Source organism: Periophthalmus magnuspinnatus, chromosome 12 (genome assembly GCF_009829125.3).
Source record: "Periophthalmus magnuspinnatus isolate fPerMag1 chromosome 12, fPerMag1.2.pri, whole genome shotgun sequence".
Classification (NCBI taxonomy): Eukaryota; Metazoa; Chordata; class Actinopteri; order Gobiiformes; family Gobiidae; genus Periophthalmus; species Periophthalmus magnuspinnatus.
Window position 1 is genome coordinate 12,194,079 of NC_047137.1, and position 27,582 is coordinate 12,221,660.

General features: G+C 36.9%; 1 protein-coding gene across 2 annotated transcripts; it reads right to left on the reverse strand.

The window, feature by feature from the left end:
- On the reverse strand, positions 1-27,582 carry stom (stomatin). 2 transcript variants are annotated; one of them, XM_033976306.2, is made up of 8 exons: positions 27,410-27,557; positions 24,667-24,696; positions 17,942-18,051; positions 16,471-16,543; positions 11,393-11,475; positions 9,229-9,432; positions 4,620-4,754; positions 1-2,915 (listed from the first exon to the last, which is right to left on the reverse strand). In XM_033976306.2, the coding sequence occupies exons 1-8, from the start codon at positions 27,468-27,470 to the stop codon at positions 2,727-2,729; spliced, it is 885 nt and encodes a 294-aa protein (XP_033832197.1). In that variant the 5' UTR covers positions 27,471-27,557; the 3' UTR covers positions 1-2,726. The 2 variants fall into 2 exon arrangements, with proteins under 2 accessions (XP_033832197.1, XP_033832198.1); XM_033976307.2 differs by lacking the exon at positions 24,667-24,696 and having other exon boundaries at positions 2-2,915; positions 27,410-27,582.

Below are 27,582 nucleotides of genomic sequence, written 5' to 3' on the forward strand. Positions count from 1 at the left end.
ATTAACGAAAAGCTGCTAAAAAAAATCAGTTACAAAGATGTAACGCCAAAAAAAAAAAGAAGTAACAGCCGTTTAAACTTGTAACTTCAAACCATTTACCATCAACTTTCAACTATTTTCAGCATTTCATCAAAAACAAGCTCAATGTGATGGTCACTCCGAAAATAACATTGACCTAAAACTTGAAATCAACTTTTCATTTTGACAAAGATAAATGTAACAAAGACATGTTCATAACAGTAAAGGTAAAATTTGAAATAGTGAAAAATATAACAGAATTCTTTGCTTAGATGTCAAACTGCATTACAAGATATTTATGTATATATTGTAGTAATCCTTATAGTTCTGATATACAATAAGCAGTAACAGTACACGCTCTAAATACAACAGTCAGGGGCCATGTAGGACCAATTCATCCTGGGATAGGACACTGTTGCAATTTTAGATTTTTTTTTTTTTAAATAAGCTATTCTTCAAAGTCAAAAAACATTTTAACATTTCATCAAATTTAGTTATAATTTTTCCACATTCCCAAAGTGAAGAGGTTTAAATGGCCAGCACTTGCACATGTAGTATATACACAGACATTTGGTTTGAGTTAAATGAAAAGTGACTGCATAGAGATCAGAGGTGTAAAGTGGTGTTAGTATATTAAGGCTTCAGGCTGAAAAAAACTACTTCCTTTTTTAAATAAATGTAGATTTTTTTTTTTCAAGTTTTGAAATATTTTCTGAAATTCAAAATCAGCAGTTTAAAAATTGATAAAGCTTTAATTCCGTGATATATTTTGCCCCTTTTTAACTTGCTTCCACAGCCTGTCGCATCTCCATCTCAGACTGGCCATATAATATAGTGCACTAGATTAAAAAACACTTCTTTTTTTGCATAAAACATAAAAAAATCTGAATTTTAAAACTTATGTTTCTAGTGGTTGTTGACATTAGAAAGTATGAAGGATATTATTAGTAACAGCAAACCAATTATATCATTACATCACACCAGAATAATGGGTTTGACTTGGCCTGTTAAAACGTACTGATATTTTTAGTCATTTCTTTTTTAGAAATATGGCGAGCAATGCTTTCTAATAAATCTTATGATGTAATCCCACATCAAAATGAATAAATAATCACACTTGAGGCTTGGCTACACCTCAGTAAAGTCAGACTGAGATTGTTTCTTTGAGCTACAAAAAGAATCACAAAGCTGCAGTTAAAACCTCTTTTTTTTTTTCTTTTTTTTTTTTAACCAATTGTTAAACTCATTACATGAATAAATACCATTTTAAAGTCAGTGTTTACTAATAACTGATTAAAAAAACATTAGTGGTGACTTTTGGTTATTAGCTAGGACTGTTGGCACGATACTCACATTTTAAACTTTTAGGACCATAGAATGTAATTTTCAACACAAGCATTTCTTTGCTTTGCCTTGTTGTCTTATAGTTCTGGAGAGGTAAAACTTTGCCCTGTTTATGTGGATTTTTCAGTACTGATACTTCAATTCAAGTTCAAATGAGTATCAAATGTCAATTCTAGTTTTAGTATCAGTTGGACTCATATTTTCGATACTTTTGATCACCGTACTAGCTAGTGCAACTTTATTTGTTTTCCATTCGTAGTTATATTTACAGGCACACCAAAAATGTGATCATAATCTGATTTTTGGAGTTATCAGATTATTGAGTCACGTAAACCGTTTCATCGAATGTGAGTAATCTGATCTCTTTCTAGTTGTTCACACCTGTGTAGATTTTGACAATTTAATATTAATTGAGATATTAATTATAAAAATAAAAAAATAAATAAATCATGTGGTTTGAAGAGTTAAAAGTTGGAGGAAGAAACTGGCCTATTTTTATGTTAAATTATTAAAATTAAATCATTAAAAGTCTGTAACCTTGTATATTTATGTTCAGGAAATCATCAGTGAAAACCATTTTTATTTTTAAATTAAACTGCGTCGTAAACAGATTTTTTTTTACCGTATCGTCCAGCCCCGCATTATTATTATTATTATTATTATCTGGTTATCTGATTTACTCACTATCGCCCCCTGACCTCCTCTGAGCAGTTTTAAGCGTTAATACAGTGGTCCATGTTGACTTATATAAGGCCACGTAGTTGGAGGCACTTCCCTGTTTGAGAATATGAAATATGAACCTCTCTCCTTCTCTACGGCTGTAGCACCTGTTTGTCACGTACAAACAAGATGGCAGGGCGAGCTCTGATTGGCTAATGACATATTTATGTAAACGGAATATAGGCCAGGAATGAACGTCTAAAGGGCACAAGTGACATTTGGAAAAAATATATATCAAATAATGGATTTTGATGACTGAAATGTAGCAAATATTATAAAAATATTCAGAATTATTTAAATGTACTGTAATATTAGGCAACAATGGTCCTTTTATCACTCTGAAACTCATGGATAGAAACAAATTTGTAATTGTAATGTCACTTGTATCCTTTAGATTTTGCCCTTCTCTACATTCTCTCTCCATGGAGTTCTATCTTCTCGCTAGTTTGGCTAAATACTCGGGCTAGATTGGTGCATAAAACGTCTCTTACACGTTAGATGGGGTTGGTTAGTTCGGAGGCGGGACTGGCTGCCTGGCGTCCGGTGGTGGCTCACTGCTTGATGGATTTGGTGGATTTGGAGGTGGGGCTGGTTGCCTGGGTCTGTCTGGAGGTGAGAATGGCTGCCTGGGGTCCGGTGGTGGCTCACTGCTTGATGAAGGCCTGCATCATCTCCAGGGGCAGGGGGAAGATGATGGTGGAGTTCTTCTCGGCTGCGATGGTGTTGAGGGTCTGGAGGTATCGGAGCTGCAGGGCGGAGGGAGACTCGGCGATCACCAGGGACGCCTCCTTTAAAGCCCGGGACGCGTTCATTTCACCCTCTGCAGCTATCACCTACACGGAGGGCACAAAACAGAGAGCACACGCGAGGTTAAGGGAGACGTACCAAAGTTTTACACAAGTCTTTTGCATCGGCTCACTTTCCGTAACGCATTCCTAGCATCCTGATTATTCACCGTGATGAGTTTATAAGAACTTTTCACAACTTTCAAGTTTTTTTACTGTTAATATGTAAATCTGTATATATGTATGAATGTTTTAGGACATGAGGACGCTCTGTAAACTCCAGTGTCTTGGTTGTCTCTGAGCGGCAGGAGACGACTAACACATCTGGACTGAACTGGCTTTAAACTAAATTAACTTATTTATTAGAACACTACAGCACTTTAAAGTTACTGGAAGCACTTTAGCCACATACGCACTTTATAAATAGGCACTTTAGACTGTATGGAGTGTGAATTTTTTGTGATCTGTGGAGTTGTTTGATTGTTGTTTGTGTTGTCCTGTCTCTTGTCCCGTTTTAGATGTTGAGGGACTGAGAATGAAAATTAGCTGTGCAGCAAACTTCAGCACATTTACACATGTATTTTTTACTGGTGTTTATTAATGTGCGTTGTCCCTTTTAAATAAATAAATAAATTCACCACAAATAGAGGATATCGGCATCAACTGAAAACTAAATTCTATACCAAACCATTCCTACAAATCTGTTAATGCCAATGAGGATGGAACAGACCTTAACATACATTTATATTTATAATCTATTTTATCAATATACTGCAAATAAATTGAAACTTAGCAAATTAGCAAACGGGCTATGATTGAAGTAACAATCTAATCTGAAGTATCAAAATGAGTCAATTGTTTTAAATAAATACTGAATCTCCCCAACAACATTTTATTTGATTAAAATGTTGGTTGTTTGTTTCAAGAAAGGCGTGGTGCTATAAGACTGTATTTTCACTGTACATAAGTATTTTCTAAATGCATAATCGAGTGAATAAAAACACAAAAGTCAATAGTCCCCACAGTGCACAGCCTGAATTTTTCATTTGTTTTATATATAGAGGGAGAGCCCAATGAGAGCAGCAGACTGTTTTTCATGAGCGCTCTGTTAAAATACAGAACAATACAAACAAAAACAAACAAAACAAATCACTGCATAAGTCCATTTAAAACGTTAAAAACAGGAGCAGGTGTGATTGTAAATGTTTATCACCAGATTATTACAGTGCATTAGTGGCACCAGTGTATCCAGTTTTGCATGTCCTTGAAATGTAATCAATTTTTCAGAAGCAAAGTAACCAAAAGTTTTTTCCCCTCATTTCAGTTCTAGTGCGGCCAGTTTTTACACTTGGATAAACATGAGATTTTGTATTAAAAGTTCCCGTATCAAAGTTCAACAGCCAAGTTAGATATTCAACCAGTCTATCAAGTAGTCTCTTCTAAATACATTTTACCCAGTGTTTTTCTCTTTTAGCAGATCACGATGGCCAGTCTACTTTCTCATAGAGTGCACTGTGATGTGTTTTAAATTCATCACCTGTTATGACACAAAGGGCTGAGGGAAAAAGTGTATCTAAAGGTTTCAAAGTAGAGGCTGAAGTCTGCATGTATATCATCATAATCTAGCACAGAAATAACGGTTGCTTGAACAATTTTTCTGTAATTCGATGGGATATAAGATTTGTTTCTATAATAAAATAATCATTTGGATTTTAAACTGCTTTTAAACAGTAGTAGTAGTAGTTCATGTACCTTGGCGCGGGCCTCCCTGCTGGCCTCCGCTTCTGCAGCCATCGCCCTCTGCAGCTGGAGAGGCAGCTTCACATCCTTGATCTCCACCCGCTCCACCTTTATGCCCCAGTCATCTGTGGCATCATCCAGAGTGGACTAGAACAGGAAGAGGATGGAAACATAGAGTTAAAAGATAAACATGGGCTTTTTCAAGTAAAAATATATAGGTGCATTTTTGGACAAACATTGCAATCAGTTGTAATATATTTGTCCAAATCCAGAGTCAGTTCACACAACTTTTTAGAAAGGTCCATAAACATTTGAGAGACTAAAACCTGAGCTGTTAAAGTAATCTTAGAATCCCATGCATTTCAGAACATGTTTGCAAAAGTCTAAACTATCAGGTTAATACTTTTTAGACAGATTAAGAACCACATGGAGACACATAGACAATAGACTCTGTGTACAGCAGCATGTTAGCTAGCTCCCTGTGTCTCAAACCTGATGCTCACTCACTATTACTTCAGTTTGTGGTGTTGTTTTAATATTCATTATGCCTTAAAATTAGCATTAGCATTGAGACACAAACTTTATCTTTCTAAACACAGTGTCCTGAGTGTTAGTAGTGTTAAAATCATTTGTCTTTCCTTCTATAACATGTCAGCGGCTTCAATCTTCATATTCTTTTACTTTAACATGACTAACATGACATGATCTCTGAAACACAGATACAATAGTACAGGAAATAGAGACGTCAACAGTGAGGTTGCCAGTGCTGTTGTGCACAGAGCAAATTGTAAATTCACCTTTGGTTAATATTTTAGCACTAATGCAGTGGTTCTTAACCTTGTTGGAGGTACTGAACCCCACCAGTTTCATATGCACATTCACCGAACCCTTGTTTATTGAAAAACATATGTATATTTTACTGGTGCACAAAATGAACTGTGCATTAACATCACTGTGTTCAAAGAATAAAACCAATCCAATGCATGAACTCACAACAAATTACATACATACCTTTTAACAAAGACTTGACCTTTTTTAATACTACCACATTGAAATGATTTTAATTTTTAACCTTATGTATTTCAATAATGAACTTATTTTATTTATGCTATTTATTATTTTTAACATTTTAACACACACCCATCGCCTAATTTCCATCAGGCTAGAATAATAATTAATATTTACTGCAAATTAGTCGATCGAACCCAGGTTAAGAACCACTGCACTAATGCATTTATTCTTTTCCAAGCTTTATAAATATGTTTACCAAAGAAATAGTGAAATAGTGAATAGTGAAAAATAGTGAAAAGGAGATGGTGGTGGACTTCCGCAGACGCCACTCTACTGCCCCCTCAGTGAACATTCAGGGAAGGGACATTGAGAGAGTGGACTCATACAAGTACCTGGGTGTTCATCTGAACAACAAACTGGACTGGACTCACAACACAGACGCACTGTACAGGAAGGGCCAGAGCAGGCTCTATCTCCTGAGGAGACTCAGGTCTTTTGGAGTGAGAGGGCCACTCCTGAAGACCTTCTATGACTCTGTGGTGGCATCAGCCATCCTGTACGGTGTGGTCTGCTGGAACAGCAGCATTACCGAGAGAGAGGAAGAAGCTGGACAAGGTCATCAAGAAGTCCAGCTCCGTCCTGGGCTGTCCTCTGGACTCAGTGCAGGAGGTGGGGGACAGGAGGGTCCTGGCTAAGGTCATTTCTATGCTGGGCCATGAGTCTCACCCCCTCTGTCTGTCCTGGAGAGCAGCTTCAGTGACTGATTCACCCTCGCTGTGTGAAGGAGAGGTTTCAGGTCTTTCCTTCCTGCTGCTGTCAGACTGTACAATGAACACTGTTAACACTGAACATGTGTCATTCATCCACACCTATGTGCAATACTCAAGTCACTTTACAGAGATGTTATATTAAATTCTATTTTTAGTTTATTTTAAGCTATTTATCCATTATCTTGTTTTATTGCATGTACCATTTTACCATTTTTGTGTGCATGGCTCTGTAAATACTGTTTAGTTTAGTTGATCGACTGAAAGAGAAACAGAGATTCACAGACTGGGGGACATTAGAGCGTCTGTCACTGTGGTTTTGCTCTTCAACTGTTTCAATGTGGTGAAAGAATCTGTGGTGAAAGTGCAAATGTGACTGCATAGTTTATGTTTAGATTATTATCACTGTGCCTATCCATAAGAATCAAAAATCACAAATTAAATGCAACTAAATAATTTATACCAAGTTTTTAAACTCCATACACCTTCACTAGAATCATCTGAATGATTTGCAGCCCTGGAATTGCCAAATTTTAAATTAAATCTATAGTTTTAGCCTCGTTGAAACTACTTCACTTCTCGGTGCACAAGATAATGGAGAATTTCTGCAGCAATCTCATCAGAACAAAGGGTAAAACAAAAATATTTTAAACTATTTATTTTTAAAAGGCAACAACTTTGATTATTGTAGGTTACTGGGGAGTAAAGCAGCGCAACTGAGGCAAAAAATATTAGTTAACTTTAAAACTACCACTTGATGACATCACAAGGTAGAACAGAGCATTTTAAGCTTTGGAGATGTAGACAGACTAATGATAAAGGGTTATTCAAAGGGGTGAATGAAACAAAACACAACTCTGGGTAGAGAATCAAAGACAAAACTGAAACTTATTAAACATGCTCATACGTTTTTTTTGCTGAATACTGTATAGCATTTTCAAAACATTAAAAAGTAATATGGTGACCTAAATATGTTCTGTTAGCAATTAATACCCCATAAAAGTGTAATACTCCTCTTTAATATAGGGACTGGGGAGTTTGCACTGTTACATGTGAAAACCACTGCGGTCTTAAGCTCAGGATTTTTTAAAACAAAATCCTGACTTAAAAACAATATTCAAGAGGAGGTATTTTACTTCTATGGGGTATTAACTACCAACTCACATTTAAATCACCATGTTGCCAAAAACAGTGTATTAACATGTTTTATAACTTGCTCCCCATGCAAAGTCACTCCCACTTCAGAGCACAATGAAAACACAGTCAGTGTGCATCCTACTAATGAAACTACTGCACATCCTATCAGGTTTGTCAAGATGTTGTGTACAGTTTTGTATCATGCTTTTGTGTATTTATGGAGAATTGTTGAGTGGGAGCATGGATGGACTTATGGGCTGAGCATGGGACAGAATGTTACTGCTAACTAAAAACAGAGCTCGAATAAGGCCCTGGAGAGATCGCTAGATTACTCAAACATTCATGGATGATATATAAAATCTCTTTAGCCAAGTTTTTGATGAATTAACAATGTTATAACACGGTAGAAAGCTACAAAAAATGATTTCATAAAGAAAAGCTGGACCATAATACACTTTCACACAGACCATTTCCGTCTTCATGTAATGACTTTAATTGACTTGAATCGACATCACAACAGCCCTTTCTGAAGAATCCATTAATGTCTATGAAATGCGCAGTGCCATATCTGATTTTGCTACATCTTTTTGAACCAAATCTCTTGCCATATTACAACCCTCAGAATAGTGTGAAAGCGCAGTGGCAGCCTGGGAGCAGATGTCGCTGATGCCTTCTCAAACCCTTCAAATGAGAGTGCCATCTGGAGCCGAGGTTATTGAACTCCTCGCTGATCACATGCAAACGCCGCCCTGTCTGCGATAAATATTGAACGGTTTAGAGCCTCGTGGCGCGCAGTGGCAGGCCCGTGTGTGTTATGTGAATGAGAGCAGGGGCAGCTGGGAGCGGAGCTGGAGCTGGGATTAGCTGCGCGTTTGCTAACAGGCCCGGTGTTCACGAATGCTTTGTCTGCGGCAGGTGACTGTAGAAAGATACAGTTTGGAAAGTGTACTAGAGAGAACAGAGGGATATATATATGCCTGCTGCGGTCTGCGACGAGGGCTGAGCGATGAAGAGATGGAATCAAAAGTGGGATCTAAATTGAAGCAAATGTTGGAAAGTTATTCAGTATTTAAGTAATAAATCCAGTTTCTAATGGGTTGTCAAACATTGTATTTAAATAAAAACCCTACACATTTTGAAATACAGCCAATTCTTTAATTAATATCATTGTAATGCATTTGTTTATGTGGCCATACCAGCTTGCCAAAGCCTAAGGAAGGCCTGGTCAGTACTTGAATGGGGGATCGCTGGGAATACCAAGTGCCACAGTCGGGTGCCAGAGCCAAAACTGCTACTGTGTCCTAGGCAAGGCACTTCACCCACATTGCCTAGTATGAATGTGTTGTGTGCCTGAATGTTTGTAGTTTTAAACGGTGGGCAGTTGTCCAGTGTTATTCCTCATTTATCTCATGCATTCCAAGAATTCTAATTATTCACCGCAATTATAAGCACTTTTCAGAGTTTTGATGTTTTTGTAAATATAACAACAACTAGCAATTTAACACATACTTACTGGTTATCGGACAAAAAAACGCTTTATAATTAGATGTAGACAGTATATATAGTGTATAAACAGTTCTTGGGGTCCAAATACATCCGTGCATGGGCAAGACAAATTTTGCTCAAATACATGAGGAAAAATTGGATACAGAGCCATTCATTCTTTCATTTTCAATCCCCAACACCCGCTGATCTTGTGTCTGTACCTGCATGCTGTGAGCGATCTCCTCACGGTCTGACAGGATCTCGGCCAGGTTCTTGGTGCCCAGGACGTTCCTCAGGGTGGTCTGGGCCAGCAGGCGGGTAGCGGCGTCTGCATTGGTGATGTTAGCTACAGCCAGAGTAGCATTCTGTACACGGTAATACACCACTCCATCCACACTCACTGTCACAGAGTCTTTAGTCAGGACCTACCACATGGCAGACAGAACAGCAAAGGAAACAATGAGAAAAAAAACGTGTGAAATGTTATCAATGTGTGGGAAAACTCCAAGGTAAAGGCTCTCTAACTACTGACAACAACTAATATAATTGTGTTTCTTCATCAAAAACATACCCAGAGTTGTGTTTTGTTTCATTCACACATGTTTAAATCACAAATCCTGCATATTTAGGCTGTGTTCAATATAAAACGTAGGAGTCTGCACCTAATAGGCCTACTGAGTGACTTCTTGCATGCACAGGATAAACTGCTGACCTGAATCCAAACCTTTTACTTTTACTAGCTGCCCTACGTTTAATTCAACCTCTATTACATATTTTTTTATTTATTTAATTTTATTCAAATGGCAGAATTATGGGAAACAGCACATGTTTTGCCTTTACATAAAGGTGGGACAAATAATAGTGTAAATAATTTCCAGCCTAAATTACCTTGTTTTAGAAAAGGTAATTGCAAATCATGTTACAATTTACTTTAATAAATGCTCTATTTTAAATTCTTACTAATCAGGTTTGAGAGAAGAGCATAATACTGTCAATGAAACCACAAAAGTTTTAAATGACCTTTTCACAGCCCTTGATAAAAAAGTGTAGCTCTAAACCTCTTGACTTCAGCCTCTACCTTGAAACCATTAGACTCACTCTTTCACTCAGGCTTTCGTTTCATAACAGGTGATGAATTTAAAACCCATCACTGTACAATCTATAAAAAAGCAGGTTGAACATCGCTGTTTGTTAGAAGAGAACAACACTGTATAAAATGTATTTATAAAGGACTACCAGGATACACTGCCTGAATATCTCACTTGTTTGTTGAACTTTGACATGAGAGCATGATTGTCAACGTCTAAAAACTACAAACACTAAAACTGACACTAATTAGAAAACTACAAAGAAATAAAAAATAAAAAAATTGACAAAAATATACAGAAATGTGCAGTATAATCTTTCAAACAAGATCTGATTAGATGTTTTTAGGTCAATTCAAACTTGCAGCAAGAATCTCAACCAACATATTTACATGCATACAGCAAAGTGTATTTCTGATAGAATCTTGTCTGAATCTAATTATTGTTAAGCGATGAATCAAAGAAAATATTAATATATGTAGTTAAAGCTAAAGTGGCTACAGGAAGCAGTGATGTCAAAGAGATGAGATTTTTATCAGACCACAAACAGAACTCTAACCTACAATCTTCCTGTTGAAGGCAAGAGCGCTAACCACCAACAAACAACAAACGACTCGACTGGTGGATAAATGAGGTCAGCTAAAGTGATGATAAAAGGTAACGGACTACATGCGGAGAGGCAGTTTACTGTAACCCATAAAGGCACTGAAATGTACTGATAATAGGGCTATGGTCGACTAAAGGAATTCTTGGTTGTCTAAAGACGTTTGCCAATTGATTAGTTGACTAAAAAGGATATGACAAAAGCTCACAAAGCTATACTGAACGTATCTTTACGTGTCAAACATTCAAAGAGACTTTCCAGACAGAGACAGGATATTTTGTTCTTTACAGAGGACTTTCTATTATGTAAATTACTGCAACCTTTGCAAATTGAAAATTGCACCACCTCAATGCAATAACAATTAATTGTCCAGCCCTACCACAAAAGTGTAGAAATATTACTAGTTTTTAAAAACCATTTTTATATCTTGCAGACCAGATATCACCCTGTAGCCCTCCTACTGGCATGTACGCCATTTTTTACATCAACTTGCCAATGGACTGAAATTAACTAAACTCTAAGTCAACAGTATGTGGTTGAACATTTGAGAAGGTTCATAGCAAACATATTAAAATACAAGACAGAAACACTGACTATCAAATACTGATAACATTTAAAAACACAAACCACTCTTGCTTTTTGATATGAATCCTTGTACATGTAACTAACCCCCTTTGTGCATTGCTAGCGTGTTACCTCTTGTGGTGGGATGTCGAAGGTGATGGTGCGCATGTCCACGTTGATGAAGCTGTCGGTGCAGGGCAGGATGAAGAAAAGGCCTGAGGAAGCACACATACACACAGCATAGTGAGAGCAAGTCCCCAAGTTTTATGGTCAACAGGAATAACCCAAAACCACAGGAAAACATGACCAAGTCCAGCTCCGTGTTTAATGGGCCTTGATATACTGCTATAGAAAACTATCATATACTATAAACTAAACTAGGGTTGTTAAAAGTATCGGGAATCAGATACCAATCGATACTAAATCTAGTATTGAAACTATACTCATTTGAGCAAGTATCAAATTGGTCCGTTATGATAATTATTATATCCACTTATTGATAAATATATGAATGCTGGAACAATGTATTTTGGGGCTTATCCGAGCTGTAACAGAACAAGTACAAGACACATAGACTAGTATACGCCCATGGACCATCATGGAACCTACCTGGACGACTGAGGGATTACACAGACATAAGACCACGTGATAATATAAAAGATAACTGTCCCAGAACATCTCCTGTCCTTATACCCTCCTACTTCGCAAGGAAAAACTTAACACAAAAACACAAAACCTATCATGCTAACACTTCCTAATTATTGCACAACAAAATGTTTTCTAAATAGATGCAGATGACCTAAAGAACTGATTTTACAATATATCTGTACTGGGGCTGTACAAATTTCACTTAAATACATGAGGGGGAAAAAATGGGCAAAAACTAGCATACCAACATGCACTTCCTGATTAGCAAACAATAAAATACTTTTTAATTAGATGCAGACATCCTCAACAGCTGCTTACACAATATATCTTCTTGGGGCAAGACAAATTTCACTCAAATTCATGTCAAAAACTAGCATGCTAATGTGCACTTCAAGATTATCACACAATAAAATGTTTTCTAAAGAGATGCAGGCGGCCTCAACAGCTGCTTATATCTGTATCTGGGGCAAATACATGGGAAAACATTGGCTACAAGATCTTTAATAATTGACTAAACAGAAGTGAGATAAATGGAAAATGAGAGTATATTTAGATGTCCTAAGTTTATCATTCCAAGTTTGTGAGTCCAGGATTGTGGGGTTTACAATCACAGAGCCATTTTTACTGCTCGCTATAAACAGTCTGCTGACATTCACTGGACTCAAATTTCACAGTTTAGTTTGGACCAGTGCCAGTTGTCAGGTCCACTGAAGTGAAAACTTACATGACATTGATTTAAATGGTTTGGAACAGACCTCTACGGAAATGAACAGGAGTACCCAAATAAGGTCGAGGTACGAGGTATTGTAAGCTGCATTGCTGTATTGTATTGTAAGCTCAGGAGGTTGGTGGGAAAAGTAAACAAATGGAAGAGGGCTGGACTGCATAAAGCTAGCACAAGAATCTCAAGGACAAGGTCGGGAACAACAACAGTGTAAGATTTAGCTATGACTGACAATTGTTATTATGTCTATTTTTGTTTAATATTTTTGTAGCTGTAACCCCATGTACTGAGTTGATTATTTTATATACAGTAACCATATTGCAATCATCTTCATTTCCCTTTAAAGTCCATTGTATAGTGTGGTAAACTGTCAGATGAAGAAAGGCACAAGCCAAGTCAGCTCTCCGCAAACCTGATCTGTAACTTGGTCTGGTGGAGTCACCTGTTTCTCTTGGAAATTGATTGAATCCGTGTCATTTTTTGGAATATTCCAGGCAAAACGATATCATCTCCATAGAGACAAGCAAGTGGCAGGCTCTCCACCACAAAAGTTACATAGTTTTTGCATCTAAAAAACCCATAATTCAATAAAAAAAAACTCAAAAATAGTACACGACCATCAAACCCTAAAACATTAAAACATGGAGTATTCAACAGTTAGTCTGGCGGCTGCTTTTAAAACCCACAATGGCCACCACACTCTACATAAGGATCTGTGGTTGTTTGGCTTCCTCTCACTCTGTGCTATAAAAGATAATTATCCCACATGTCCTGCACCGTAATGCTCCTTGTTAGCTTCCTTCCTCTCTAGCATCTAATAACATCTGTTGCCATGGTGACTCTGAGGGCATGCAAGGCCAAGAGGGACAAGACTATAGCAGGATGATACATCTGTACTGAAAAAGTCATCCAAGGATTGTAAAAGAATACAATTTTACTCAGAGAATGTTTCATACAGATACCAGGAAAATGAACTGAGAAACGGAAAACAAATATTTTTTCTGGACAATCTGTGCTCCACTGTTGTAAGTGTTTGTCCTGCATAATATTTGGCAAATGTATTATTACAATATCAGGCAAGGCATGTTTATTTGTATAACATAGTTTGTATTTCAAAGTGCACAAAACTGAATAATTTTATGATCCCACAGGAATCGTCAGAGGTTTTCATAGACTTTTTTCCCTAGAAATATTGACATTTATGGATTCCTAAGAATTTGTTGGAACTGTATGTTTTAGATGTGTATGATTCCATAAATATTATCTATCTGTGTCCGCAAAGGAGACATTCAAATCAAATATTTTATTCAAATTTATTCTTAATTTAAAAAAAAACATTGGACAGGATGACCACGTTTATGTTAGAATTTGGTGTTTTGGTTCTAATCAGAAAGCAGAAGCAGCCTCACATCCCTCCTTTGGGTTGCCAGTTTCACTGCTGAAATCCAGTTGGTTTAAATCTAAAAGGACTCTCTCTGATCTGAATCGTGACAACCTGAACCCCGGCACCTTCAGCAAATCATTAATCAGTGCTAGTGTAGATGTCTGTGTAATCCCGCAGTCGTCCAGGTCTGAGCCATAGCAAAAGACGAAGTTTAAATCTGTCAACTGGACAAATTGCACAGTGCTAACACAGTGAATTCTGGAGGTTCTAGAGGTACTAGGATAACACTGAACACCCAATCCATGCCATTTCCGGATCTGTGCATCTTTATTTATTTTATTTTTTTTAACAAACTTTTCCCACGCTTCCACCATAACAATCCCACTCAAAGGTCAAGTGAATGCAGGGCCTTTATCAGCTGTGACGGAGGCCATAGTGCTGTTTAAATGTGAGCAAATGTACAAGGAGACAGCTGCAAAACATGAGTGAGCACTGGAGTTCTGTGATCAAGATGGACAATTCCAAAATAATCTGTACTGGGGCAAAACAAATTTCACTCAAATACATGGGGGGAAAAAATTGGTAAAAAACTTGTATTCTAACATGCACTTCCACGCAATACGATACTTTCTAATTAGATGCAGATGCCCTCAACAGTTGCTTATACAGTGTATCTTTAAGTATTTCACTTGATTTTTTTAAGCATATCTTTTTAACTTTGTGCATGCCCTTATTTGTATTTGTATTTATTCAGTGTGTTTATGTTGCACTTTTTCACCGAAGCAAGTCCCTAGTTTGTGAACTGTGTTCACAGACTATGGCAATAAAAGTCTTCTGATTCTGATTCCTGCAGCAAGACAAATTTTACTCAAATTCACAGGAAAAGAATTGGTCATAAACTAGCTTGCTAACATGCCCTTCCTGATTATCACACAATAAAATGTTTTCTAATTAGATGCAAACAGCCAGAGAGCAAAAAAAATAATTGCTCTTGTGATTAGCTTTTAGAAGAACATATTTATTTTTATAAGACCCCATTAGGAATGAATTGTGACTCTGTGATGGTCAAGATCAAGCAAAGTATTAAAGATGCAATATGTAACTTCTCGAGTGGAAGGTCTCCCATTTCATGGTCTTCATGGAGATGTTGTTACTTTCCTGGGATATTCCACAGTATGGCATTAAACTTACATATGATATGCTTATTACATTACAGGTGTTTTAATTGCTAATCATTTCTTGAAAAGCATGCATTCTTACTGGAACTCGCCTCTCCATACATCTGACCCACTGTCTCCATGGAGATATGGTGATGTAAATATTATGTGTTAGTAATTAATACCCATTAACTGCTAAGACTTTTATTTACCTATGTTACCTTTTATTGTTTTGAAAATGCTATTTTGAATAAAATTATGCTTATATTTTATCATTAATGAACTATAGGCTTATTTTGTGAATACGTGACTCAATAAAAAAATATTCAATCATTATCAGCCCAGTTAATTCATACTGCAATGATTAAACTTAAATACGTAGGCCTATTTATAAATATTTTCAAATGAATTTAGCAAATTTAAAAGCAAGTTGTGTTTTTAGTTCGCGCATTAGCTTTTCTTCGTTGCTAACATCATCATAGTAAAGCAAGCCACAGAGCTAAAGTGATTAAAAGTAGCGTCTGACCCATATCTCCTCTGTCTCAGAGCGGCCTCACACAGGTCTCCTGCAGTGTGTGTGTGTGTTGTGTGTTTTTTGTCAATGCGCTAGAAGACAGCAGCTGCTCCTCGCCCTGGTGCCTGGAGTGATGGAAAATCCAGTGGCACATGACGACTTAAAAAAACATAAAACCAACGCACAGGCTTATTCTCAGTTTACTGATGAAGAGAAACGCTGTAAACTCTGCAAAGGCAATGTCAGGTGACTTTAGAAGAGGCATTTTACTGTGGCAGAAACGCTGTTATTAACGTAATTTAAACTTGAAATTTTGAGAATTTGGATTTGATCCCGAATTGTTTAAACATAGAATTGTGATCCTTTTAAGAACCGATTTTTTTCAACATCCCTACATCACATCAGCTTTGACAAGTTGTGTAGAGTTTTGTACCATGCTTTTGTATATTCATGGAGAATTGTTGTGTGGGAGCATGGATGACATAGGCTTGGGAGCATTAGCATTACATCTAAACATAAGGAGCATTTGAATAGGGCCCGGGAGAGATAGATTTTACATAGTACCCCCACTTTACACAGATATAACACAATTGCTTTTGGGCAGTAGCCATTTTCCATGACATTTAAGTGACCCAAGCTGTTCTCTAAATGCTATGAAAGCGTGTATGTGTATGTAATCCCACAGTCATCCAGGTCAGCGGTGAAACGTCTTCAGTTCAGTCTTCCAGTTGACACGATTGAATTTTTCTTTTGCTACAACAGTGTGTGTGGCTATGTCCTGACCTGGCCCTTTGGCTCCGCCCCTCAGGATGCGTCCCAGGCGAAAGATGATGGCTCTCTCGTACTCCTTCACAATCTGCACGCACACAACAGGAGGACAGGGAAAAACGGTTTGCCTCTCTATTGTTTGACATGATTACATTAGACCAGCTCGCTCTTGGGTAAATACAGGAGCAGCTGCTGTACAAGTGGAGGGTTAGAGAGAGATATATGAAATGACAGAAAAAAACATGGACGACATTACGCATTTATTGATTATTTTGATTATTATTTTGTTTAAGAGGGGGAATTACACTTCTATGAGGTATACGGTACATCGCATCAGGTTTGTAGTGTATTGTTTTGTATCATGCTTTTGTATATTTATGGAGAATTGTCGTGCGGGACCATGGATGACGTAGGCCTGTGGGTGGAGCATTGGGCAAAACTTTACAGCTAACCATAAAAAGGGCTTGAATAGGGCCCAGAAGAGAGCGCTACATTACTCAAACATGCATGGATGACATATAAAACCTCTACAGACATGTTTTTGATGAAGGAACAATGTTACAACATGGTAGAAAGCTCAAAACTGTTGATTTTGCTTACTATCTTCTCTTTAAAAAAGAGAACATTAAATTTATATTTGGGAAGGCAACTTTATGCTTACATCACTGTGTTGTTAATGTTAATCTTTTCTGGGTAAATGTTGTCCATGAGGCAAGATGTGGAAAGACTTGTCTTTAGATTTTGTTACGGGATTATGTAAGGTTGTCAAAATAAATCCATACCAACAGGCATTTTTGAAAATAGATTTTTTGTGCTTTCTACCATGTTGTCTGGAATTTCCCCACTGTGGGACTAATAAAGGCATATCTTATGTTATAACGTTGTTCCCTCATCAAAAACATGCCTTAAGACGTTTTAGATGTCATCCATGCATGTTTGATTATAAAGCTTATTAATATGTTGTTTTTTGGCGAATATAGCATTTTCAAAACAATAAAAGGTAACATGGTGATCCAAATATGTTTGAAGCTAATACCCCATAGAAGTAAAATACCCAATAGTCAGAGTGACAGTGCAATAACTGCAGATATCACATAACCTACATCTGCTGTATTTTTTAAATAGTTTATAAACAATAAACTTGATATTTTTTCTTAATTTTGGATTTTTTGAGAACAAAAATGGTGATGCAGATCCAATTACAAATATTGATATATTTTAATAATGGGTGCAATACATTTCATGAATGCATGAAAACAATATTGCAAAAACTAATGAAAAAAAGTCTTTTAAGACCTTTAAGATGATTAGTAGACCAATGTTAGTCAGGCCTGATGTAAATAGAGGCTGTTGAAGGGATCTGTTTTTACTCTGTCTCTCTTGTCCTGAGTGCAGTCTGATAGGCGCCATGGTAACCAGATTATCAGGGGTGCACACTGTTGACTGTGTGAGGGGAGGGGAGAGAAGGGGAGCAGAGAAAGCTAACCTTGATGCACATCCAGATGGAGATGGGCAGAGTGACCAGTGTGAGCAGCATGGAGAACAAAACCAGTATCCAGCCACACAGCCCAATGTCTGAGTCCGGGTTCTCCAGAGCTGAAGGGGGAATAGGCAAGATTAGAGACAGTATACAGCATACAACCTTTCTTTTGTTTTTGATTATTATCTAACTGTAATAGTTGCCATGGAAATTCATGTATAATCAATGAGGAAAATTGGTATAGTTGATATCTAAATTCTGCTTCTAATTCTCCTTTTTGGTCGATTAATGTTTTTAGGAAATCAGTTTTGTGTGGTGTGTCTTTATTTTCTGCATTTTGTTTTGCAGTACTTTTAGGTGAACCAAATGCATACAAATTTTGACTGAGTGAAAGAAATTGTAATTGCATTTATGATTATTTGCCTGTTGCGTAGACCTGTGAGTGTTTGAACAAGTGGCGCATTAAAGCTTATCTAAAATATTAATAATGTCTTTTGAATTATGTATCTGGCCTATTTATTAATTTATGTGTAATTTGAGAACCAATGTGGAGCGGCTTTATACATTTCTTTGTACAGTTAGTTTGTGCAATGACGATTTAAGACATTCTGATTCGGAATACTGTTTGTGGATTGACTGCTCATCTGATAAACACTGACAAAGACGATTTGTTGGAGGAGAAACCAAAGGAAACTGGCTGAGATTATCCCAGAGGTTCAACATCTGGGTTAACACTTCAAACCGAGCCATGTCCATATGTCATGCTAACATTTCAAACTAGGTTATGTTAGTCTTTCATGGTTCAAAATATGTAGTAAGATTTCAAACTGAGCCGTGTTTGTGTAGCATGGTTCAACATATGTGCCAACACTTCTGACTGGGCTAGGTTCCTCTCATGATAACGCTTCAAATTGAGCCATGTTCCTCTGTCATGGTTCAAAATGTGTTCTAGCTCTTCAAACAAAGTCATGTTCCTCTATCATGGTTCAAAAGGATGAGGGATTAACTGTATCTGTGCTAAGACACCCAACTGAGCCATGGTCCACTTCAAAACTCAGTGAGGTCTTGCTGCCATGGATCAAAATCTCTTCAACTTCAAACTGAACCGTGTTTCTCCATCACGAATCACAATCTGGGCGAAGTCAAACTCAGCCATGTTCTTTTATCATGGATCACTTCAAACTAGACATTGACAGATATAGATTTTTCGTGGCCAATGCCTATTATTTCAAATTCAGAGAAACCGATAGCCACTAAGCTCAGCCAACATTCTTGGGCCAATAAGGAGGTAGATTTTGATTATTTTCCCCAAATTACACCATTTACATTTACTACAAACTCAGATACAACCCTATTTTATTACAAACTGGACAAGGGAGCTGTGTCTTCTTCTTAGTAAAACTTGATACATTTTCTTTGGAAATTGCTGACCCAAAGAAAATATTGGCCTCTGCTGTAAGGTTGATAACGGCTGATGCGTTACAAAGTGCAAATATCTCTGTCTAACTGACCCATATTCCTCTATCATGATTCAAAATCCGGTACAGGTATTTAAAAGGAAATCACACACTGGAAACTTAGGGACAAACTTTCCGTTGTGGCATTGTTTGCGTGGTGGCCTAACCTAACCTTTGAGAGTTCTGTCTGATAGAACTTCACTTTCCCATGGGGCAGTCCCAAATGCATACAAAGTTATATAAAAGTGGAATGCCTGGGAATTAAATAAGCTTCTGATTTATACAAGTTTGACTTTAAAACAAACTACCACATTATACTCTTTGTAATGTCTAGCAGTCAGAAGAGCCTGAACATTAGCTAATATAAAACAGCCAATAAGCATAAGATTAAGGTCCCCATGCTACCTTAGGGTCTCTGCGCCATACAAACCAGGAGCTAAAGTGTGCGAGGAGGTTAAGTTAAAGACATCAAGAGTTGAGAGCAGATTTGATGTTTTGTCTATGAAGCATCACATGAAATCCCATAGCAGCCTCCACCACCTCTGATGCTTCAGACCTTTTCACATGCAATAATTTCACTTTATTACACCAGGAAAGTCAGAAAGGGCTAGATGATTTCCTCTCCTTCTCCTCCTCTTTAGAAAACTTTTACTTTTAGAGCTTTGACAACTGAGCCGCACCATCTAACCAGCACCTTAACTTCTCTGTCAACTCGGCCCGTTAGGATAATTACTATATCAGCTTATGGAACAACCATTTTTAGGGGTCAATATTTATCATGGGTACTTTTTGTTATTTTCCTGTACTACAAAAAGAGTTGAGCCGTAGCGGGTCAAATCCATAACTTCTAGGAATTCTCGCAATTTGTGTTTTTTTTTAACCATATTAAACATTTCTAATAACCCTGCTTTGAGGTTATCGTGTCAGTGGCATAAATGTGTTTTAACATTACGGTTTATCGTCAATATTTTCTTCAGCAGTATATTGTACTTCAATATTTGTTAACATGACAGGCCTTTTGTCAACCTACCATTATTCCAGGCCTGTTTAGTTGAATGTCTCCCTTTAAACAAGCGCTAACCTAATCTAGCATGTCATCTACACAGAAGCAAGCTATTAACATCGTTTCAATACTCATTAAAAAAATCAAGACCATGACAACCTTGGAACAATGACAATTAGGTAGGGCTGTGTGAGTGTGATAGTTTTACGGTTAAAGGTCCTATATTACACGAAAGAGATTCTTGTGAGCTTTAAGCCATGTTAGAATGTTCTGCCTCATCAAAAACATACCTGGATTTGTGTTTTGTTTCTTTCACATATGTTTGAGTAACACTTTATGATTAGTGCTTAGGGCTTCAGACTGCCATTAAAATGCTCACATTTTGCCGCTATTTGTCTGTGCGAGTATTTTTTTTCAAGCACTTACACATGTTAACTAGATATTTTTTAGATATTTATTTGAGATGCATACAAATTCACAGAAGTTAAATCATTTTTTCAGTCAGACCTGCTCAGTATTTGGATTAAATATATTAATTTGAGTAATAAGATTAGTCGCAGCCATTCACATGCTCTCTCTTCCTCTCCCCTCATCTTCCCTCTGCTCCTATAGCAGCACAGACACAGCTCAGCCGAAGCAGAGCCTGAGCTCATCATGTTGCTTCACTTGCTTCCTCTGTGATTAGTTTATTCAAGTTTTATAAACAGGCACAAAGAGAAGCTTTCGTAAACAAGCGTGTAACCTCTGAAATCTCACACCTTTGCCCCGCAGAGGACAGATGGAGGGAGCTTAGCTAAGTGTGTTACCATGAGGGTGACCAGATGTGCCCATTTACCTGGGACAGTCCCAGCTTTGAACCCTGTGCCCCTGTCTCAGTAGATTTATTCTAAACCATTGATTTGTCCCAGTTTTATACAAAAATGTACAGGGCGTTCCTATTTTTGACCAATTTGATCCCCACCAACAGTAAAGAGGAGCATAAATTCTCATTTGTTTAGCCAAAGTACAGAAAAACATGCTCACAAAACTGACAAAAACTGACTCACAAGTACAACAGAACAGTTAGGGACAACAGATGGAAATTAGTATTTTTTGCTATAATCTGGCATATTTACACTGTGTTTACAGATGTTCATTAATATGCGCTGTCCCTATCAAATAAATAAATAAATAAGTTGTGAATAAGTTATCAATGGACAGAGCGCATAACAATTTTCCTTAAATCTCCACACGCTCTTCCCAGTTTCATTATTACCAGCCACCCCAACTCCGGGGTGTCCCAATTTTTGATCTTGAATATGTGGTCGCCCCAAGCATGAGGCCCAGACTGCATGTATTGTCAATGGTTGACAGCTGTACTGCCATTCACTATAATCTGGAGCCTCTGTGCTTTAAAGTGATCCTCATATGAAAAAAGTAGAGAATACACTATTACTCAGACTATACGTGAAACTGCATATGAATAATGAGAAGGGGAATTAAGACGATTCTTATTCAATTCTATATTAAACTTGCATTGACTTAATATATGATTTTTATTCAAGCCAGATATGTTTTACAGATGGCTCGTTTGTTGCTTCCTCCTCATAAAGGAATCTGTCTGCATTAAATATATATTAACTGGTTACAAAACAATTAAACATTAAAATAAAGCACATAAATTAGGAATACAATATTGACTATAGAAAAAATATAAACATTTTTATCATGCGCCTCTAAATGTTCTGGTGATGCTCCTAAAAGTTTTCAGTGCTACAGAGTTCCTGGAAAAAAATGTTGGTCTGGAGCTCAAAATTTTCTGTTCCACCTTGTAATGTCATGTCATGTTTACGTTTTTTCAGTAGCGATTGGCAATTCCAGAGCTGAATTATCCGAATGATTCTAGTGAGGATGTATGGAGTTCAAAACACAGTGGCGCACTTCCTATTTTACCAGATGACATCACAAGGTGGAACATGGTGTTTTCTGTATGAGAGAAGGGCTCAGCCTAAAAATGCAGGGTTTATATCAAAATCAAGATTAAATTCCCAGTACACATTTCAACAAACATCCAGGATTGAGAAGGTAAACAATAAATCCCATGCATTCAGAACATGTTTGTAGAGGTTTAAACTAAAACTGCAAGGATATTTAAAAGGGATATTTAGTTGTATGCGGATTGAGGACATTTATTTCTTAAATAATTGCAACCTTTGTCATTTGAACTGCAACAGTTGCTATTACTGTTTACCATCATACACAACATGACACTTTTACACAGTTTTAAGCTAAGAACACTCAATCTTTGTTTCGTGACAGAAGAGGGGTAAAATTTTAGACGAATACGGAATAAAAAAAAACAAACTATCCACACAATTATGACGATTCAAGGTGTGGTGTGGACCTCTGGAACGCTTTAGACAAAAATATACAAGCCTGTTCTAACGTGAATGAATCTAACAGAACTCTCAAAATATGCTAACAATTATACAGATCATGAGAACTTCTTAACTAAACTGAATATTGTTGCATTGTATATTTCTGTTGTGCTTTTGTGGATGAATTACTACATTGTATTTTGGTATTTAAATTCTGCAGACATAGCACGCACAGCAATTAACTTCTTCATTCTGGAATAGGGGGTAGGAAAATATAAGGTTTAACTACCTACTACTTCTGAGCGCCTCTGCCCTGCACTTAAATGACAATGCACTTACTGTAATTATTAAAGGTTTTTATTCTGCACTCTTCTGTTTTAATGTTAATTTTATGATGATTATTTATGTTTTGATTTGTTGTATTGTGATTTTAATGTCTTTCTTATTCTGTAAAGTACTTTGAATGACCTTGTGTATGAATTGTGCTATACAAATAAACTTGTCTTGTCTTACTGTAATGCAAAATGCTCAAATAACTAAAATAAAATATCAATATTGCATCCCCATAAAAACAAGATGTGGGTTTTACACGTTCAGGTAATCTTGCATATTTAGGTTGTTTTACTCTCATGACAAGTATTCAAGTCCTCTCCAATGCACCAGTAGATGCAACCACCTCAGGCCTAGACCTTTCCAAAAACAAGTTAAAGATATATTTTAGAAAGTATTGTGATGAAAATGTATGTATATTCATGGTGTGAAGACCTGAGCCCTGTCCTGTATATAACCGCTGTAACAAAGATTTGAAAAATTTCATAACTCACCCCGCTTCGCAAACACATTATTATTCATCAAGATATTACACTTTTCTTCAACAGTATTAAAGCTTGTTAAGCTACGCTGCCCAAAGCCTTAAAAGGATATTGCATGGATATAGCCATGTTGAGGGCTGTTGGCCTTTAGGCGTTTGTTCGATTAATCGGTCGATGGAGTCTTGGTGAGTAAAATAATATGAGTCAGCTAATCATTTTATCTAGATTATAAGGATTAATGTGGGAGGGCAGCACAAAGGAGAAGTTAGTAAAGCTGTAGTACTTCAGTGGTTTAGTCGATTAATCGGTGAATGGAGTCTTAGTTGACCAAAATGATTGTTAGTCGAAGAATCATATCATTTAGATTACAAGGATTTATATGGAACAACAGCAGAAAGAAGAGGTTAGTGAGTCAGTCTTGTGAGTGCATTTTAGGTCAGATACATAGAGATACGTAATAGTTTTGAGAGCTTTTGCCATGCCTCCTTTTTAGTCGACTGCAGTCCTAGCTATGACCACTGTACATATCAAAGACAAGACAAATGGGAATTGCCATTTTACATAATAGTTATTCAATAATATAGCAGTTAGCATTAGCCATCCATCAACATAAGCAAATCAGGAGAAATAAGAATGGTTGTCAACCAATTCATAATTTCATATGTTTGATTTTCCACTTCCCCTAACTGAAATTTGAGATCAAGTTACTGGCAACATTATACAGTACAGGAAATAGAGGGGTCCAAAGAGGTCACATGACTAGTCTATTCTAAAAGCTTTCGAATAAACCCACTAATGTGCAATTTGTAAGTTTGTGTGCTTGCTTGAGGCGCAAATGACATCCAGCTATCAGTCCATTAGATAAACATAAAAAGATTTCACTCAGTGCATTTGAAAGCAGAAGAAGCCAGAGACGTCAACAGAAGAGGATCAAGACGGGTTCAAAATGCAAATCAAATCTGTATGAAGGCACTCAGAACTAATTTACATGCAGCAGGTAAAAGTGAATACCCACCACTGCAAACATTGTTGATTATAATTGTATCAAAATTATTACAAATTAAAATTAGCATGCACACACACAGCAGGCTTTGGTTCATACCTTCAATGTCATGAAGGCCATGCTTTTGACCTACAGATGAAAGTTACATGTAAAAAACAATTGGACAACATTTAAAATGACTGATCAATTATATAGTTAGTACATTAACTACACTGGATTATACCTGTGTCTAAGCTGCGTTCACATGACATCAAATTTGAGAATTCCTACAGTTTAAAATCAAGTTGGAGGCAACGACTGTATAAAGAAGTGGACTATGAGAGTGTGACGTCACCTGTAGTGGCTCCAGTCAAATGAACCTCATCGAGGCTAAAAGTTACAGGGGTGAATTTGGAGTCAAGTTCCATATTTGGAATTCTGAGCTTGTATGTGAAGTATTAGTAGTTCATTTGAGGTAATATTAGAAAGTGAAATATTTCAACTTCCAAAATGGATTGAACACTTTTGAGATTAATATAACATTTAGTGACATTTAGTGATTAATAACATTTAGTGATTAATAACATTTAGTGATTAATAACATTTAGGGACATTACTCTGATGATGGTTTTCAGATTGTAGAAAGTGATGATATCATACTCCAGGAACATAGACTGTATAAAGACGTGGACTGAGGGAGAGTGGCGTCACCCATGGTGTTTGGCTCCAGTCAACTGAAGCTCATCGAGGCTAGAAGTTATAGGGGCGAATTTGCATATTAGGATTTCTGACCGTGAGTATCATAGCAACCAAAGAGTCAATGCGGAGTGAGGCTGTTGAAGGTAACGGCCCTTTATGCCCTTCCTACTGGTTTAGTATGGAGCGGGCGCTTAGCTGGAGCGACCTCAGGAAATGAAGACGCCTGATTTGTCTGTTATTAATGTTCATATCTTGAGTTACAAACACAAGAGTGGGTTAATACAAACATTTTAAGATGGAAATGACGAGCCTGACAGCAGCAGGTACAGAGAAAGGGGTGACAGATTTCCAGTGTAAAGTGAATTGGAGCCGGAAGTCCGCCCATGATCACTTCCTATTTGGAAGGCAGTGGTGAGCAGGTTAGCTACAGTATGTCCATTTATATATACAGTCTATGGGCAGGAACCAGTTTTCCCTATACTGCACTTTGCCATGAAATATAGAAAAACTAAATTCACAGCTGGAGCTCAGCAGCCCCGCCCACTTCAAAGTCCACTTTAGTTCCAGATGTAAAATTTCCATAAATTTTCCCCAAAGACTTTTCGAAAAATTCAAACATTAAGAGTTCATACGCTTCGAAGATGCTAATCAGCTATCTACTATAACTAATATAACTCGGCTGTTTTAAGACGAAAAAGCACATTTAAAGGCAAGATTCTGTGAAATGTTTGAATAACTTTGCAGTTTATAATGTTCCAGAAACAGATTTTAAATAAAATTATAGGTCTTGAGGTCATTAATCACATAGGTGATTATGCCTGAGCAAGCTTTCAAACTTTATTTTTATTTTTTCGCACAAAGTCTATGAGAAAACATGAATGAGAAATTTATGAATGAGAACCAGGGGCTGGGCAGGAACTGTTGAGCTCCATGTGGAACCTGATAGTTTTACTGTATTAAAAGCAAAAATCTGCATTTTAACAATATTCATTTTAGCTGTCCCTATCTGTATTCAATATTCTAGGCCTATAGCGTGTTGTAATGTCATCTGAAATCCAGCACAAGAGCTTTTCAGTCAGCCTAATGTTAAACCAATAGAGATTTTGATGGACACTATTGAGTGATAAATGACCCAGCACCTTCTCAGGTTGTTCCACGGCTTTTTTGTATACTTTTTTACATGTTTTTTGCAAAAGAGTATCTCTTGGGGCTTCAGAATTCACATATTTACATACATTTCCTGCATGGAGTACATTATTAAGAAAGCACATTTTGATATTGAACAAAAAAAAATGAAATGTGGCATATGAGGATTCAAGGAACAAATATAAATAATGACGTGAAGACATACATTACATAAAACAAAAGGAAATAAGAAAATAAGGTTTAAATGAACTAAACTGTAAGAGGTTAATTTGAAATATTTGTTGATTAAGTTAATTGACTTGTTATTTGTTAACTGTTTAGCAGATTGGATGTAATTTTATATATCAATTAAGAGCAAGTTGAATTTTGGTTTGGATTTGGCAAATATTGTTTTATGTATATAGCATTTCCAATTTTTTATTTTATTTTTTTTGCTTTCATGTTTGTAGTATGTAATTATGCTCACCAATTTTAATTTTGCTGTTTAAAAAAGAGGTAAGTTTTCTTCTACCTTTTCCCATTAATTATTAGATTCCGAACTTCAAGAGTGGAGTCATCTCCCGTTTTCCCAATTCTTACGTCATGACGCTAGATTCACAAGTAATCGATTGACAGGATTTACATGAGCTTAATCGACGTAAGTACATTTCTCACTTGCAGTTAACTTTTTATTCGTATTAAAACATCACGTAGTATATGGTCTACTTAACAAATACAAACTGGCTTGTAAACTGTTTGTATAATAATAAAAAGAGGTTTGAATTGTGATCCAGCATAGAGCCGTTAACATTAGTCCGGAGCACGCGCGATAAACCACCGTTAGCCAAGTAAGCTAACGTTTAACACCAAATCTGGATCATCACCGCGCATTATAGACTTAAATAAACGGTTTTAAACATTTATTGAACCATTTCTCCCAGTGCAGTGACTGTAGGACTGAAAGCTTAGCTGTTCTTATACATTAGTAATTAGCTTGTTGTTTTGTCAGAGAAAACATGCGCGCGTTGTGCAAAAATACCTGCAGCTCGCTCTCGTCTCTTGGCTTCTTTCATGGCAAAGTCTTCGCGGTCGTTTTCCATCCCGATCCGTTAGGTTTGGAGCTGATCACAGGGTAGACGGTGTCGTTAAAGGTGCGTGTTTACTCACAGACTGCCCCAGTAGAGCTCACGCACATACACAGAGGAGGAGGGC

Coding starts and splice junctions, on each gene's coding strand:
- stom (XM_033976306.2), bottom strand. CDS start 27,470: ATGGAAAACGACCGCGAAGACTTTGCCATGAAAGAAGCCAAGAGACGA. Junction 18,052..24,666: donor TGGCCTTCATGACATTGAAG/GTATGAACCAAA, acceptor TTCCCCCTTCAG/CTCTGGAGAACCCGGACTCA. Junction 16,544..17,941: donor CCATCTGGATGTGCATCAAG/GTTAGCTTTCTC, acceptor GTGTGCGTGCAG/ATTGTGAAGGAGTACGAGAG.